The 17,557-nt window shown below is 46.2% G+C and overlaps 1 protein-coding gene across 13 annotated transcripts in view; it reads left to right on the forward strand.

Moving 5' to 3' along the window:
• ULK4 (unc-51 like kinase 4) overlaps positions 1-17,557 on the forward strand; it is a 617,184-nt gene that overhangs the window by 255,713 nt on the left and 343,914 nt on the right. For 12 of the 13 annotated variants that reach the window (XR_007921958.2, XM_051852641.2, XM_051852637.2 and 9 more), the window contains one exon: positions 1,357-1,449. The exons of the other annotated variant lie outside the window; for it this stretch is intronic. Coding sequence is in view for 11 of the 12 variants with exons in the window: in XM_051852641.2 (XP_051708601.2) it covers positions 1,357-1,449 (93 nt within the window). In the remaining variant the exon portion in view is untranslated. The remainder of the gene's footprint in view (positions 1-1,356; positions 1,450-17,557) is intronic. 13 annotated transcript variants of the gene reach the window in all.

The following is a 17,557-nucleotide window of genomic DNA, read 5'->3' on the forward strand; positions in this document are numbered from 1 at the left end:
CGTGAGCGGCTCACGCTGGGTGCTCAGTGCTGCCCACACCGCCCTCCGCCTGGGGGTCTGCGGATGGCTTTCCTTTGGCTTTTCCTGTGTCTGCAGGGCCTATCTGGGCTCACTTGTTAATGGCTGTGGCTTAGAGGCTACCTAATGAAGCTTGTTACATGACGATTTCCAAAGCGAGAGTGAATTAGCTCTGAGTGTGAGCCTGGGGCGCTCTCCTCTGGATGAAAAGCCCATCTGTTTCATGTCGTGCGTTTTTAAATATCCGTTTAGGATTTTTAGAGAGATTTTTTTTTTTCTCTCCCTTTTCAGTTGCTGGCTCTTCCAGAGAATGAATTCCTGAGAGTGGGTGGGTTGGTTGGTTGGTTTATGTTCTCCTTCATTCAGTGCTTATTGGTTGAGCATCTAGGTGGTGCTGTATATTGGATAACTGGACCTCAGTGGATAAGACCTAGCGTATGAACCAGGCTGTGCCTGGCAGATAACACGGGAGAGCAGTTTTGCTTTGGCCTACACACGTGCTGTATTTTTATTGTCTGGAAAACAAGTGCTGGGAGCAGGAGAGAGAAAATGGGGGAACTTGCACATGGAATCCTCCGGTCTTTTGCCTAGGTCCTTTGCAGCCCAGGTCTGTGTCCCTGATGTGTTGCTGTGCAGTACCATAGCCATCGGTACAACCGTATGCTGAGTCCCATGATCCTTCAGTGAATCTCTGAATGTGGGGGTGGTCTTACCACCAAGCCTGCTTCTTGTTGATTGGTATTTTTAAAAAATATTCATTTTTTTTTTGAAAGGCAGAAGGACAGACGTGCTGGCTTACTCCCCAGATGTCTGCCACATTTGGGGCAGGGCCGTGCCAAAGCAGAAGCCCGGAAACCAGTCCAGGCTTTGCATGTGGGCGGCAAGGACCCAAAGCACTTGAGGCATCACTCGCTGCCTCCCTGGGTGCACAGTAACAGGAAGCTGGGTTCAGACACTGGAATCCAGGCACTCTGATGTGGGGTGTGGGCGTCCCCAGTGGTGTCTTGAACAGCGTGCCAAACACTGGCCCTTGTTTGTGGATCTTTTGTTGTAATGCTGAGCGCAATACCCAGCTGAAAACTGCTGCATCGAGATTGCTACTTTCAACTTCCGGAGAGCAACGTTCTGTAAGTTAATACTGTCACCCTTGGCCAGGAAAGCTGTTGGACACTTCTCGGGGGCTAGTAGGCTGGGCAGGCCCTATAGCTTAGGAGTTGGCGTCAGTATCTGTTTTTCCCCAGATGTTTACACCTGTGGCACATTGCTTTGCTTGGCTCAGAGGAGCCCTTAAGCGAGCCAGACGACTGCGCCTTTCCCAGTCATCTCCTGTCGTTTCAGATACGAGCACATTCTCACAGAGCCCGACCCAGTGCCCGCGTACGCTCTGAAACTGCTGGTCGCAATGACTGAACACAGCCCAGCGTTGACCAGGTACGGTGCGCTCAAATCTCTGTCTTGTTTCTCGTCTCTGAAGTTAATTGCTTGTCTCCTGAAAACGTTGTTAAGAGATGATGAGGTTCCAAAAGACCAATACTTGAGCTGCCAGAGCGGTGATTCTTTATGTTTCACGGCTTGGAATATGTCATTTACGCTGTTTGGCTTTTGTCCTCATATTTTATCCCTCATTGGAGTTTCCATCCAGTGAAAAACTGATGCTTTAAAATGATGGATTCCTTAAAAAAAAAAAAACCGTTAATACATATGTTTTTAAAAATGTCAGTTGGAGCTTCATTTTGTACTGAACAGTTGGCTAAGTCTCAGTGGTACTTACTAATGATGATTACTCATATCAGGTTGACATACTTGTTTCAATTAATGGAGACCTTTTTTTACCTTTCTTGAAGAAACTGACGTGATTGTATTAGATTGTATTAGGCCTTTTTTTTTTTTTTTTTTTTTTTTTTAGGTAAATACCTGCGATAAGTTACTTAGAAGAAGTTTATTTTGGCTTACTGTGGTGGAGGTTCGGAGTCTGGGGGGTGACGAAGGCGGTGGGTGGTGGAATGCAGGGAGAGGGAGAATCACAGGGTGAGCAGGAAGCAGCGAGAGTGAGAGACAGACGGCAGACAGGGAACGCGCTCGTCCTCTGCCGGTGGTTGGTTTTTATTTTGTTTTACTAAGACCATTGGCACTGTATCACAGGGAGCTTCACCCCTGCGGTCCCCTCTGCTCACTTCCTGAGGCCCAGCTTCAGACACCATAATTGGGTTGTTTCATCCTTGTTCCTTTATCTTAGGACTCAAGGGTTGAGGGTTTTAACACGTGGACGACTGGGGGACACCTCACCCATCACCAAGCCGGAACTCTGAGGATGACAGATTGCTCAGCACTGAGTGCTGGGGGGCTTCGAGTCCTGCCATGAACGCTGAGTCTGAGGAAATGGCCAGGTCCACAGAGGCCAGGAGAGGAGGAGGTCTTCCTTGCTTTGAAACAAGACGACAGGTTTTCTTAGGCAGGCCAGGGCAGCGGGCCTTTGGGGGTTTGAATACCTTCAGAGTTGCTGGCCAGTCTTTTACGAAGAACGAGGGCACAGGGCCCCACCCAGCTGGACTTCGTCTGGTCTGCTGTCCCATCACAGAAGGCAGTGCTTTGTTAGGAGTGGCTGTCACCATTGGTACCAGTTCCCCCGGCAGTGTGCAGGGCTCATGGATGTACCTGGCTGAGTGACCGGAGCCAGGGTGCTCTGTGCTTGGACTCCCACAGGGCTGGGGCTGTGGTAGCTTTCTCCAGAGGGTGCCATGCAAATGTCATCCTGTATTCTCTGTGCTGTGTTCCAGAAGCATTTGGGGAGCCCTGCATTGGAATCCTTTTCACCCCTATTGTCGCTCCCCGTCTTCGTGGAGGAACGACACAGGACCCTGCACTGTTCTTTCGTCTGCTCGGCCCTCCCCGGGTTTGCTGCTGGTTCTTCCCGGGTTGGCTACCGTCCCTTCCACCTCCGTGGAAGGGCGGTTCCCCCTGGCCACATTCCCCACTTCCGCGGGGGAGCGGCACACCGCCGGCCGGCTCTCTCGGGGGCTGCACAGGTGTTCCTTCTGATAGATGTTCCTGGTGCATGTTGTCTCTCTCCTCCTTTATAGTCCTCCTCCACCAATCCTAACTCGGCTGCCCACACGCCAAGTACGCTGCTCTCCTCCAATCAGGAGCAAGTCCTACAGTTTATTGGCTGAACTGGAGGCAGCTGTGTAGAAGCTGTTTTCTTCTCTCCCAGCGCCATATTGTGGGAGAGCAGATGCATAGAATAAGTCTTAATTCCAGTAACTTAGTCTAGTCCGAGTTGCTCCCCACACCTATCAATCTGAAGCTCTCTGTGTCTGTAGCCTTTTGGAGAGCCTGACCCGTAAGCCTTCGAAATTCATGACTCACAGGGCATCAGACTCTCTTCCTAAAGAAGAAATTGAATTACAGACAGTGAAACTATGGAAGTTGGATAGAAGTGTAGATAGTTCTTTGCTTCCTGGGCTTGAGACGTCAAGTACAAATGCTGTCTACTGCTTTTATCCTTCATCAGCGGAACAGAAGGCATTTACTTTCATTCATGTGGCCTTAGTCGCCTCAGACTCTTGTCCCTTCTTGTCTGCTCTCTGTTAAATTCAGTTCGGTTTCTTCACGTGGAGGGGAGGAGAAGCTAGGAAAGTAGAAATAGATCATTGATGATGTCTACAGAAGCTAAAATGGTTAGTGACTAGGTGAATAGTGAATTTACTCGAGTTTTTGTTTTTTAGATTTATAAGAATTCACCTGATGATTTTTTATGACTTTTTTGTTTTAGTTTAAATAAGCAGTATTCGAATAGATTGTCTTTATCTTAAATCTTGGCACTAAAACCAAGAGATCGCCTTTGCTTCCCTATGTCCCAACCCCAATGCCTCACAGCTGTCTCCCCAATGGATAATTTGTCCTTTTGTGTGTATCCTAACTGAACTTTTCCTGGCCACTTAAATTCAACATATATGAGTATACTGAATTAGATAGCTTTGCTTTGTGGTGGTTGGCTTTCCTGTTTTTAAAGATTTATTTAATTTATTTGAAAGGTGGAGTTAGCAGGGGAGAGAAAGAGAGAAAGAGATCCTGCATCTGCCGGTTTGCTAAATGGCTTTAACAGCCAGAGCAGGGCCCGGCCAAGGCCAGGAGCTTCCTCTGGTCTCCTGCATGAGTCCAGGGGCCTGAGCACTTGGGCCATCCTCTACTGCTTTCCCAGGTGCATTAGCAGGGAGCTGGGTGGGAAGAGGAACAACTGGAACTGGAACCCACGCCCATGTTGGATGCCTGTGTTCCAGGCAGAAGCTTAACCTGCGATGTCATAACGCTGGCGCCAGTGGCTGATCTTTAAAAAAAAAATCAGAGATAGTGTCATTAGTTTCATTCTGTACATGTTTTCCTGCTATTTTGCTTATCAAAATGGAGATCTTTTTATATCAGTATTTATTTGTATTCTTGCCAATACCTTTGCCAAACTAATAATGAAAACGGGTTCTCATTTTATTTTGTAGTCATTTAACTACTGATTGTATTGTGTATCTCATACTGTTTATTCACTCTGCTTAATTAACATGTGCAAGGTGCATAACCTTCAACTTGCAGTTCTCTAAGAATTTGTTTTAGGGAAAGCTCACATGTGCACTAAGATTTCCATTGAGATAAGTAATTTTCAAAATGAGAGGACTTTGTATAATTGACATGATTTAATATAAATAAAAGTTATACATATAATCATAATGTCAAATACTATGTGGCAGTTTAAAAGGGCATGATACATTTTGAATACCCATTTGTAAAGATGTCTAAATTGTTTGCTTAGCTGAAATTGCTTTTCATCCCTGTTTCCATCATCTCCTTACATGGAATCTTTCCCCAGATCTTGTTCTGCTTGCCTCTTCTCAAGAAACAAGATAATAAAGTAAGATTTCACTTATGTCAGTGTTAGCTTAAGCTCAGAAGGTCAAGAGCAAAGCATCATAGGTCAGTTACCACCCTCTCCCTTCCATGTTCCTCATCAGACACTTTTTTAAAAAATAGGTTTATTATTTATTCATTTATGTATTTATTTGAAAGTCAGAGTTACAGAGAGAGAGGGAGGGAGAGAGACAGAAGGAGATATTCCATCTGCTGATTGATTCCCCAAATGGCTGCAATGGCTGGAGCTGGACTGATCCAAAGCCAGGAGCCAGGAGCTTCCTCTGGGTCTTTCCACGTGGGGGCTTTCCCAGGCTCGTTACCAGGGAACTGGGTCAGAAGTGGAGCAGTCAGGACTCAAACTGGCACCCATATGGTATGCTGCATCCACAGGTGGCAGCTCAACCCGCTGTGCTACAGTGCCAGCACCTCCCCCCACCATACACTTTAAAGGGAGGTCTTATCAACTTCAGTATGACTTTGCAAAGTCCATTCACCCACTTGGTAGGAAAGGAAGGGAGAGAGAAAAGCCATAAATAATTAGGCTTTGGAGTTCTTATTTCCCTAAAGGGTTTTTTAAAATGAGTTTTGAGTACAACATTTTAGCATGGGTAATACATTTTTACTGAGGGGAAAAAGAACAATATCAAGAGTTAGATAGTGATGAACCTTACTGCTTCCCTAGCCTACTCTGTTCTCTCTCCACCTTCGTGTCTTTCTGTGTGGCTAACTGCTTTTACTCATTTTATAACAAGATGCAGGCTGATGTGAATGTGTGTTTTGTATATCATTCTCCCTATTACATGCAAAGCACGTGACAGACTTTTTTTCCTGCCCTTTGAATTTTATCACTGATAGAAGGGTCTGTCTCCAGGATTCGCTTCTATCTCAGTACCCATGGAGCTTTCACATTGTGATTTGCAGTGCTAATATCTTCCACTATATGACCGCATTGTAATTTATCTAATGAGTGTCTCACGGCTGCACTTGTTTCTAATCTTGGGGTAGCGCAGGCAATGGATAGCCTCATGCGTGCAGCACAGTATGGGTATACATGTACATCTTATAGGATGACTCCTAGAAATGATACCCGTGTCTCCGAAGACAACTGCGTTGAATATTTTAAAAATAGGATCAAATTACCCCCTCTCTCCCAGAGGTTTGCCATTCTATACCTCCCAGGGACATGTGGAAGCATGTCTAGTCATCTGTAGTCTTGTCAAAATTGGCTATCAAGCTTGGGAATTTTGCCAGGGCGACAAGTGAGGTAGGTTATTTCATTTAATTTCCGTTTCTCTCATCACGATTGTGGTTGGATATGTGTGCACGCGGTCAGGGATGCTTTGTTCATCTTTTTCCCGGTCCTGTTCTTTATTCTCAGCTCTTTGGTCTCGGCAGCACCACTCTGTAGACCCAGTCAGCTGCCTGGTTTTCCGCTGTACAACCACACCGTGTCTACTAGTGCTCTTGGCTTTCAGCAGTGCCAGGGTTGTTGCAGGTTTTTTTGCTGTCACGAATAACATCACCTCAAATACTTCTGCGCATGCTCTGTGGAGGATAAATGCATATCCCTCTATTGGGTACCCACGCAGGAGTGGACACGCTGGGCTACAGCACTGGTGCCTGCCCAGATCCAATAGATACCACCCAGCCATTTCCATAATTGGTTAAAGCAATTTACATTCCTACTCCGATTGTTCTGGAAGTCTGAGTATTGTGCAAGCTTTTTGTTTGACCTTTATTAAGCATTAGGTTTAATAAGATAGAGCATTGTCATTGCCCCCAGAGCTCTCCTGTGTCTCTAAACGTTGGCTTGGAGAAATTCAGTTTCCCTGCGGAATGATTTGATTGGATTGATTTTATGTTTTACATTTATTTTCAAGAATTAATACATAGGGTATTGCAGACATCAACATTTGAAAGAGTAGCCAGAGAAAAGCAAGTCTTTTTCCAAAGTGATAGCTACTGTTCCCAGTGTGTGGGTGTGTGTCTGTGTGTGCAAGAGAGACAGATCACACAGATGTCAGCATGCTGTTAACTGCTCTGCACCTCTTTGCACATAGCTTTCTTGAAAAACAATGTATGTGCTATCTGTACCTCTTTTATTGCACTTTATGGCTATTCCCACCTGGAGGGTATTTTTTCTAATCTATTACTGTCCTGGCATTATTTTTATTTAACAACTTTTATTCTATTTTCATTACTTATTTATTTTGAAGATTATTTATTTGAAAGGCAGAGTTGCAGAGAGAAAGAGAGAGAGGTCTTCCATCTGTTGGTTCACTTGCCATATGGCTGCAATGGCTGGAGCTGCGCCAAACCAAAGCCAGGATTTTTTTTTTTAACATTTTTATTTAATGAATGCATTTTTACATAGATACAACTTTAGGAATGCCAGGAGCTTCTTACAGATCTCCCACACGGGTGCAGGGGCCCAAGCATTTCAGCTGTTTTCTACTGCTTTCCAGGCCACAGTAGAAGCTGGATCAGACATGGAGCAGCCTGGACTCAAATTGGCACCCATATGGGATGCCAGCACTGCAGGCGGCGGCTTTACCTGCTATGCCACAGTGCCAGCCACTAGCATTATTTTTAAAAGCTGCAATTGGTGACATAGGTTATTTATCACTCGTGTGAATATATGAACAGGGTAAGTAATCAGGACTGGGGATCTTTTAAAAATTCTAAATCTGAGTCTTAAGCCAGGACCATTAAATCACAACCTCTAGAGCTGATGGTTGTGTCACTGGGTGCTGAAGGTTCCCTGCTGATTGTACAGAGAAGTTGAAGAATCTCGGGTCTAAACATTTGTAGTATTGAAAGATGTTGCCCAGGCCGGCGCCGCGGCTCACTAGGCTAATCCTCCGCCTAGCGGCGCCGGCACACCGGGTTCTAGTCCCGGTCGGGGCGCCGGATTCTGTCCCGGTTGCCCCTCTTCCAGGCCAGCCCTCTGCTGTGGCCAGGGAGTGCAGTGGAGGATGGCCCAGGTGCTTGGGCCCTGCACCCCATGGGAGACCAGGAAAAGCACCTGGCTCCTGGCTCCTGCCATCGGATCAGCGCGGTGCGCCGGCCGCAGCGCGCCGGCCGCGGCGGCCATTGGAGGGTGAACCAACGGCAAAGGAAGACCTTTCTCTCTGTCTCTCTCTCACTGTCCACTCTGCCTGTCAAAAAAAAAAAAAAAAAAAAAAAAAAAAAAAAAAAAAGAAAGATGTTGCCCAGGGACGGCACTGTGGTGTACTGGACAAAGCCACCACCTGCAGTGCCAGCATCCCATTTGGGCGCTGATTTGAGTCCCTGCTGCTCCACTTCAGATCCAGCTCTCTGCTGTGGCCTGGGAAAGCAGTAGAAGATGGCCCAGGTCCTTGGGGTCCCTTTACCTGCATGGGAGACCTGTAAGTAGCTCCTGGCTTCGGATCAGCACAGCTCCTCTCTCTCTCTCTCTCTGTCTCTCTCTGCCTCTGCTTCTCTGTAACTATGCCTTGCAAATAATTAAATCTAAAATCAAACAGACAAAAATGTTGCCCAGTTGTTCCCAGTCTAAGTTGCAATAGTTTCTCCCTGACTGGCTGTGTATGAGAGTGCCTGTTAGTGCAAAATCTTTATCAAAATGGTGTATATGCAGTCCTTGTCACTCTGATTTGTGAAAATTGAGGCTTTGACTTAAATTAAATTTCTAGTTTTATTGATTTGTGACCAGATAATATTTTGTCCTATTTCTGGTTTTTAGTATTTGCTTTCATTTGGGATTTTTAAAATTTTTTTGGTGAATGTTCCGTATTTATTTGCTTCCTATAACCAAAACGAGATTAAACTTAACGTTGAGGCATATTGGCACTGATTGTGGCAAGTCCCCAAAATCCTAACTTATTGACCTTAGGGATTTGGTAGCAGTAATGTTGAGAGAAAATACTTGCCTGGGGGCTGGCATTGCTGTGCAATGAGTAAAGCTGCCACCTGATGAGCCAGCGTCCCATGTGGTTACCAGTTAGCATTAGTGTTCTGGGTGCTCCACTTCTGATCCAGTTCTGTGCTAATGGCCTGGGAAAAGCAACGAAGATGACCCAAGTGTTTAGGTCCCTGCCACCCACATGAAGGACCCAGAGGAAGCTCCAGCTACTGGCTTTGGCTTGGCCCAGCACTGGCCTTTGAGGCCATCTGGTTGGTGAACCAGTGGATGGAAGATCCCTTTTTCTATTTTTCTTCCTCTTTTTATAACACTGACTTTCACAATAAATAAATCTTTTAAGAAATGCCTGCCTATAAATGTATAGAATTAAAAAGATGTATTTACTTACTTGCAAAAAAGAGTTACAGAGGGAGAAGAGGAGAGAGATCTTTTATCTGATGGTTCACACCCCAGATGGCCACACTGACCAGGGTTGAGCCAGGCTGAAGCGTGGAGCCAGGTCTCCCTGTTGGGTGCAGGGGCCGAGACACTTGGGCTGTCTTTTCCTGCTTGCCCAGGCTCATTAGCAGGGAGCTGGATTGGAAGAGGAGCAGGATGCTGGTGTCGCAGGTGGTAGCTTAATCCGCTCTTCCACAACACTGGCCCTAGAATGCCTTAATTGTCGTAAGCAATTTCTAGTCATATAAAGAAAACCATGAATCATCTGTTATAAATTTAACCTACTAATTGGATCCATCAGCGTCATGTTCTTCGATGGATGTGTATCTTAATTTAGCTAGTATCTATTAAGACCTGAGTGTGGCAAGTAATAACTGTTGGAACATTAAACTTCCTTATGTCAAGCAAATCATAATTATTTTTATGTGTTTATTCTTGTTTTATAGGATTCTTAGTCAATAAAGAAACCCTTAAAAGCTTAGTCATAGTACCATTGAGTATTTATTGGTCCCCCTTTTAAACTGTTTATTTTCATCTACTTGAAAGGCAAGGAGGGAAGGGAATAGGGAGTGAGGGAGAACCAGCATATATCTTCTGGTTCATTCCCCAGACGGCTGCACAGCCAGGACTGGCTGTGCCAAAGAAGCCAGGAGTGCAGAATTCCATCTGGGCCTCCCATGTGGGTGGCAGGGCCCCAAGGGCTGGGACCATCACCTGCTGCCTCCTGGGATGCATTTGTAGGGAGCTGGATTGGAAGTGGAGATGCTGGGACTCAAACTGGTACTGTGATGGAGGATTCAGGCGCCCCATGCAGCGGCCTAGCCTGCTGTGCCACAAGACCCACCCCTGCAGTTCTCCTTTAAACGAGGGCCACGTGCATGGCCAAATTCAGGTAGCACGTTGCTGGGGTTTCCATGTCCCCTCTAGAGAGTGAACTCCTCGGTGCTGCGGGGATGAGAGGTGGGGCCCAGCGAGAGGTGTCTGGGTCACGTGGTGGATGAATGCACGCATGGTTTCTCAATGGAGTGGGTGAGCTCTGTGGGCGGCCAGGCCCCTTCCATACCCTTCTGACTTTGGCCATGTTCTGAAGCAGCCCAAGGCCCTCCGCGGATGCCGCTGCCTGATCTTGAACATCCCCGATTCCAGCACCAGACTTCTTTGCTTTATAAATTACCCACTCTCGGTATTCTGTTAGAGCAACACAAGGCAGACTAGCACAGGGCCCGGTGCTGGGGCAGAGTAGGCTAAGCCTCCACCTGCAGAGGCGGCAGACCCGGAAGAAGCTCCTGGCTTCAGATAGGCCCAGCTCTGACAGTCATGGCTATTTGGGGAGGGAACCAGCAGATGGAAGACGTTTCCCTTGGACTCCCTCCTCTCTGTTACTGCCTCTCAAATAAATAAATAATAAATATAATATGTAATATGTAATATGTAATATTATATATTAAATGTTCTATATATATATAACAGACATACAAGACAGGAATTTTTATTTTTTAAAAAAACTCTACTGCCCTGGTATATCTAGTTTGTTATTGAGTTTAATTCCCCGCATCTCTGCCCTCTTCTCTCTACTTAATTTTACAGTAGGTTGTGCCAAACCGTTCTCCTTAGAGCGCAATACCCTGCTCGCTTGTTGCCATTAGCTTGTTGCTAATTAGCTCTCAGCAAATCTTCCCCTGCAAACAAATTAAATTTGAACTCTTTTGAATTCTTTTGGAGAAAATTTAGCTCTTGTAGTGAACTACAAGAAAAAAAATGACAATTTGGATGTGTATCCAAGAAGAATTGTTATCCTCTTAGTTTGCTCAAAGTTAGTTATTTGTTTTATGGCAAGATTCATTAAAGGGCTTTCTAGTGGAATGAAAGTTTAGGATTCTCTCAAGTGAAGTTCTTGCTGAGTCAGTAGTATGTAGCCTATAGTGGAAAGCACTTCTGGCCTGAAGTTACCGATTGTTCATTCTTGATGCATTAATTCACTCTTAGATTCACTCATTTATCAGACATTCTAATCAGTAACTGCTGAGTGATGACCAGATCAGTGATGAACATTCTCACTCCATGCGGACTTAGTTTTCATGGAGGAGACAAATGCATAAATAGGCTTTTATTTGAAAAATGCAGTGATTTCCCAGGGACAGACAGTGTCCCAGAGGAGCAGGATTGTATCTAAAGGGATTTACCCAATTGCTTGTTTGGTTTTGGCCAAGTCCCCTCACCTGTTGTTCGTAGGTTCCCTCCTCTGGAAGACACGGGCACTATGTCAGCATCTGGTCCACAGAAGCGTTGTGTCACTGCTCTTCTTGTCTTCTTCCCCCTTCTCTCTATACCGGCTCTTCCTCCTCTTTGTTCTCCCAGTCTACTCGCCTTCTTCCTTTTCACGATGATTAGAGGAAGAACTGGCAAAGGAAATAGTTCTGGGATAGGTAGCCTGTGTGGCAGGTGGAAGCATTTTGATGCCACTGAGTCCTAACCAGAGCTCCAGCATCCTGTGAAGAGTTGGAAGAATTCCCAGTGTCCCAGTAGCAGGAGGGGACTACTTGGGGGCTGTCTCTTTGGGTTGACTGGGATTAACACTTGCCTAAGCCACTGAGAACGCCCGAATCCCAAGGTGGCTTCCATTTGAGTTTCCTTTTCAGGAAGATATTTTTTTGCAGTATCTTGGTATATTATAATTTCTGTTTTGTTGCTTGGTAAAAGCAAAAGTCGAGATCATCAGAGATGCTTCTCTGTTGTCAGAATGAGCTGGTTCCATTTATAAAGCTGAGGGATTTCTCTGATGAAAGATCAGTGAGTCAAATAACAGATGAAATAGAATTTCCGGCTGGCTCCGCGGCTCAATAGGCTAATTCTCTGCTTGCAGCGCCAGCACTCCAGGTTCTAGTCCCGGTCGGAGCGCTGGTTCTGTCCCGGTTGCTCCTCTTCCAGTCCAGCTCTCTGCTGTGGCCCAGGAGTGCAGTGGAGGATGGCCCGAGTGCTTGGGTCCCTGCACCCGCATGGGAGACCAGGAGGAAGCACCTGGCTCCTGGCTTCGGATTGGCACAGTGTGGCGGCCATTTGAGGGGTGAACCAATGGAAGAAAGACCTTTCTCTCTCTCTCTTTCACTGTCTAACTCTGCCTGTCAAAAAAAAAAAAAAAATACAATTTCCTTTTTTCTTTCTTTTCTTTCTTTCTGTCTTTCTGTCTGTCTTTTTTGTTAGAACGAATTGCGGGGCCGGCGCTGTGGTGCAGTGGGTTAATGCCCTGGCCTGAAGCCATATGGTCACCGGTTCGAGACCTGGCCGCTCTACTTCTTATCCAGCTCTCTGCTATGGCCTGGGAAAGCAGTAGAAGATGACCCAGGTCCTTGGGCCCCAGCACCCAAGTGGGAGACCCAGAAGAAGCTTCTGGCTTCAGATCGGCGCAGCTCCGGCCGTTGTGGCCATCTGGGGAGTAAACCAGTGGATGGAGGACCTCTCTCTCTCTCTCTGCCTCTCCTCTCTCTGTGTAACTCTGACTTTCAAATAAATAAATAAATAAATCTTCAAAAGAAAAAAAAGAATGCATTGCTAGGCAGGTATTAAGTTGCTGCTTGGGATGCCTGGACCCCACATTTCAGTCCTGGGTCAGGCCTTGGCTGCTTAGTGCTCCTGATCCTGCTTCCCTGCTACCCATCTGGGAGACCCAGCTAGAGCTCCTGGCTTTGCCCTGGCCCAACTCTGGACGCTGCTGGGACTGGGGAAAGTGATGCAGAGAATGGAAGATCTTTCTATTTTGCTGTCACTGTGCCTTGCAAATCAATCAGCCAGCCAGCCAGCCAGCCAGTCTTACGAAAAGGGATTAGAATGAGCTGATTTCTCCAGAAGCAGTTTGTTGCTTCTCGGGAAGTGTGTGGGTACTAAAAAGCTTCATGGTCAGTCTCAACGACTTCCGTTTCCCTTTGAGGGGCACTCTTCTGTGGGTTCCCATCATCCTTCACGGGCGGAATGAAATACATGATTTCTGCCACAGAGTGAGCTCTTGAGCGTGTGCACTAAAATCGCTCTTTCATGTTTTGTGGACATAGTCCGTGTTCCATTGTTCTTAGCCACATGGTCCAGTTGGGTCCACACACACACACACACACACACACAGACACACACACTTATTAAAGTACAATTTCAGGGAATAAAGCAAATGTAAAAAATTTAAAAATACTGATCATAACTGGTGTTTTTGTTCCTTTTATCAGTATGTGGCATCAAACACTTTACCCCCTTTCTGTCTTGTTTGTAGGATCATACTGTTGTATATTTGTTCAGCATGAATTATTGGTGTTTAACAGTTATGGAAGAAGAGGCCTGCATTGTGGCATAGCAGGTAAAGCCACCACCTGTGATGCTGGAATCCCTTAGGGGCACGGGTTTGTGTCCTGGCTGCTCCACTTTCCATCCAGATCTCTGCTAATGGCCTGGGAAAAGTAGCAGCAGGGGCTCAAGTGTTTGGGCATCCACCAACCCTGTGAGAGACCAGATGAAACTCAGGAATTGAGCCTGGCCTAACCCCTGGCTGTTGCAGCCATCTAGAAAGTGAACCAGTAGATAGGAGATCTCTCTCTTCTATTCTCTGTAACTCTGGCTTTCAAATAAGTAAATTTTAAATTTAAGAAGAATTTGGAAATTAAAGTTGGCCTAATTTTGATGAGGACTCTACTAAGGTACTTTTTTTTTTTATTCCCCCACTGAGACTACTATCATAGTTATGAGCGTAAGATTTTTATTTTGCTCTTGAAGTTTAGCATTTTTTTCTTTTTACGGGAAAGTCTGTTTTTTTCCCCCCAATTTCTAGTGGCTGTTATCTAGCTTCAAAAGTTGAGAGTCAAATACCACTTCCAATTTAAAAAGAAGAGTTGACAGTTGGTTGCATTTCTTTTATGTTGTCTTATCTGGTTCTAGAGAAATTGACAATTTATGAGTATTTAGAATAGATGACTTACTTTGTCCACACACACAAAATGGATTTCTCAATTTGTGAGCCCGTGGAGTTTGCATCTGCTGGACCCTAGCCAAGAGAGTTCTTTGAACACAGTGGTGTTTTCTCATTGTTCTCTTTGAGCCGAGATGCGAGTTCACAGGCACTTGAATACTCAGCAGTTATTTCTGGGTCAGGAGTAGATGGTTCTTTTTGGTGTGAAATTTATAAAGAAACTACTTAGAGTTCATTGTACACATTTACAAGGAGAGATTCCTCAGTTGTGCCCCGTAGAGTGGTTTTAAATCAGGGTTTGGATTCGGTAAAGCTTCTTAGGTCTTTCTAGTCATCCTAGGGTCTGCTGATTGCCCTGTTACCTAAACAGGCATTGACAAATGATGATCCATAGGGACAACCGGCTTGCAGCCTGCTTTCGTGTGGCTTGTAGGGTAGGAGTGGTGTTGACATTTTTAAAGGGTTCCAAATTGACAAGGAAATGCATGAGAGACTCCATGTGTGGCATAACCTAACATACTTGCTGAGACTATTTAAAAAAAATCCTGATTCTTGACCTACAGAAAAAAATGTTTTTTGTCTTCATTCATGTGAAGTATAAGAATTTTAGAGCTGTAAGGAACTTTGGAGATGATTTGTTTTAAAATGTGGATTATATTCTGGGTTGAGTGTGATGAAATCAACAGAAAGGAGATGCCTGCTGTGAGAAAGGCAGTCACTTACGCTCCGGGATCCCAAGAGCAGGGCCATGCTGCATCCCTGGGGACCATGAGGGGAGGTCCCAGGGGATGACCCAGAGGTGGGGGAATGTGAACGGGGACGTTCAGTGTGGTATTCCTGGGAAGGAACAGGAGACCAGGGCAGGAAGACTTGGGACTGACCAGTTTGAGTAATTTCAGTCGGCTCTGCTGTGTCAGATTGTCTAGTGCCTGGCTCTAGAGTGGTTGAGGACAGGGGAGTAGTTCCCTGGAGTCGCAAGGACTCAGAAAAGGCAGTGGTAAGGGGTGTGGACTCTGGATTGCAGTGTTCGCAGAGCAGAGGCATACTCAAAGCTGAGTTCTTTATTATCGGCTAGCCCAGGCGTGGGCATTCCTTCCAGGGTGTAGCAAGGCCCCCAAGGTATTAGAGCTTCAAAAATGCAGAGTAGAATGACATGCTGAGAACACTGGGCCAAAGTCTTCATTGTATACATCAGAAAAAGGCCCCCGGGGGATTTGTATGTCCTAAGCCCCACAATCAACTTGAAGGAAGGTGAGATTTTGAGCCCAGGTGACCTTGTCCATTTATACCACACAACAGAGCCACTGTTTTTAGAAACACAAGTCAGTATCACAATGGGATTTAGAGTTAATCTGTTTGAAGTCTTTTTTGGTGTGTGTCATACTTGTTTATGGCAATAATTGCTTTCTTTTTTTAAAGATTTACTTATTTTGAAAGGCAGAGTTAGTGAAAGAGTAAGAAAGGGGGAGGGAACAGAGGAGAGGGGAGGGGTAGATGGAGATCTTCCATCCACTGGTTCACCGTCCACGTGGCTGCAATGGCTGGAGCTGGGCTGATGCAAAGCCAGGAGCCAGGAACTTTTTCTGGGTCTCCCATGTGGGTGCAGGGTCCCAAGCACTTGGGCCATCTTCTGCTGCTTCCCCAGGTGCATTAGCAGGGAGCTGGGTTGGAAGTGGAGCAGCCAGGACTTGAACTGATGCCCACAAACAATACCAGGACCACAAGCGGTGGCTTTACCTGCTACATCACAGCGCCAGCCTCACAGTCTGATTTCTTAACATGGTCATCCTCAGAGGCATGGATAGAAGCAAAACCATGCTTCTCCATTGTTTCTCTGCTGTCCCCGTGGGGTTTTCACACCGTCCTTCTTTGCTTCTCACCGTGGAGCAGCTCCTACTAGCGTTTTATTTGTAATGTGAGTCTACCTTCCTCATGTAGTTCACCCTTTTCCTTCTCCCATCCTTGTAGGCTTTGAATCTTTCTCTGGGCCATGACTTAAACTCCGCTGTCAGGTTGACCTCTTGTTGTCACTATGTTGATTATGATACAACTCATCCTTGGGTCTCCTACAAGAACTCATGTAAATCTTTACGTGAGAACTCAGGGAAGAAGTGTTCAATTAATTGTCTTGATTCACTCCAGTATTCTCCTTTTGATAAGACTGTGAAAGGACATCGGCTTAAAAACTTGAAACTTTGCTCCAAGTTATTTTTTCCTCAGTCATTTGCGGAGGAAAATCAATAGTAATTGATCGAAATCTGTTTTGACATTATTTATGTTTTCATGTTATAAAAATCTCTTCTGTGAGTTTGGCCTGCTGTGAATAGTAAGTACTTCTGCTTGTTTTCTTCCATTACCTGACTCAGCATCACAGGAAAGTCTGCTAAATTGATGATGACTTGATAAACATTTCCTCCCTGTCCTGGATCGCGTGAGATGGAGCTAGGTTCTCTGAAGCTGTTCATCTCTGTCAGAAACAACATTGTCTTTGGAAAGTCGGTGTGATCAAAGCAGCCCGGGAGGCTGGCAGCTTGGTCACTTCGCTAGTCCTCTGCTTTCTTCGTGGAGTAACATCCGGAGCCCTGAAGGGAGCCTCCATGCTGACGTCTCTTTGCTCGCTTGGTGCCGAGGCGTGAACCGCTCACTGCGTGATGGCGTTGGCAGGCAGCATTTCACGTAGGGCTCTGCTCCCAGTGGCTGGGCTGTTCCGGGGACTGCAGCCAGTTACTCTTCATTTACAGTCTTCTGTGTTTAGGTAGAGGTCTAGAGATCGTCACCTTAGAAGAATGGTGCCCAACCTTTTCGCCCTTACTTGGAAGAACCCAGGGCTTGCTCGACCACTCGGAGACCCAGGGAGACAGTTCCACAGCCCCTGTGGCCGTGGTGGAGGAGGCCTGAAAGCATTGTGAAAGCAGTAGTGCTCAGATACCATAGGTGTTTCACTTCCGGAGATCTTGAGTGTGAGCTGAGTTCCAGGGCCAGAGTCCAAGCCTCCTGAGGAGTTAGAGGTTGGGCTTAGATCAGTGGCAGTGCCTCAGTTCACCAGTCATGAGGAAGAAGGGACTCAGACAGACCGAGCAGCCCTGCCGTGGGATTTGTGCAGAGAGTTTGCCGTGGGTGAGTGTAGAGCGCCTCTTTCCTAGCTGGTGGGCTGAGAGCTAGGAGCAGCGGGACCTACCGCTTGCACAGTGCTGGGACGAGGACGTCGATGTCTCGAGAAGGTGGCGCTGACGGTGACATCGCTAAGATCAGACTGTCACTCAGACCATCACAAGCTTCCACGGACTGTTAGCCACCCAAGCAGGTGTAACCCGGCAAGGGAACGCCTGGTTTCTCCTGTGTGCACAGAAACT

This window comes from Oryctolagus cuniculus, chromosome 10 (assembly GCF_964237555.1).
Source record: "Oryctolagus cuniculus chromosome 10, mOryCun1.1, whole genome shotgun sequence".
Taxonomy (NCBI): Eukaryota; Metazoa; Chordata; class Mammalia; order Lagomorpha; family Leporidae; genus Oryctolagus; species Oryctolagus cuniculus.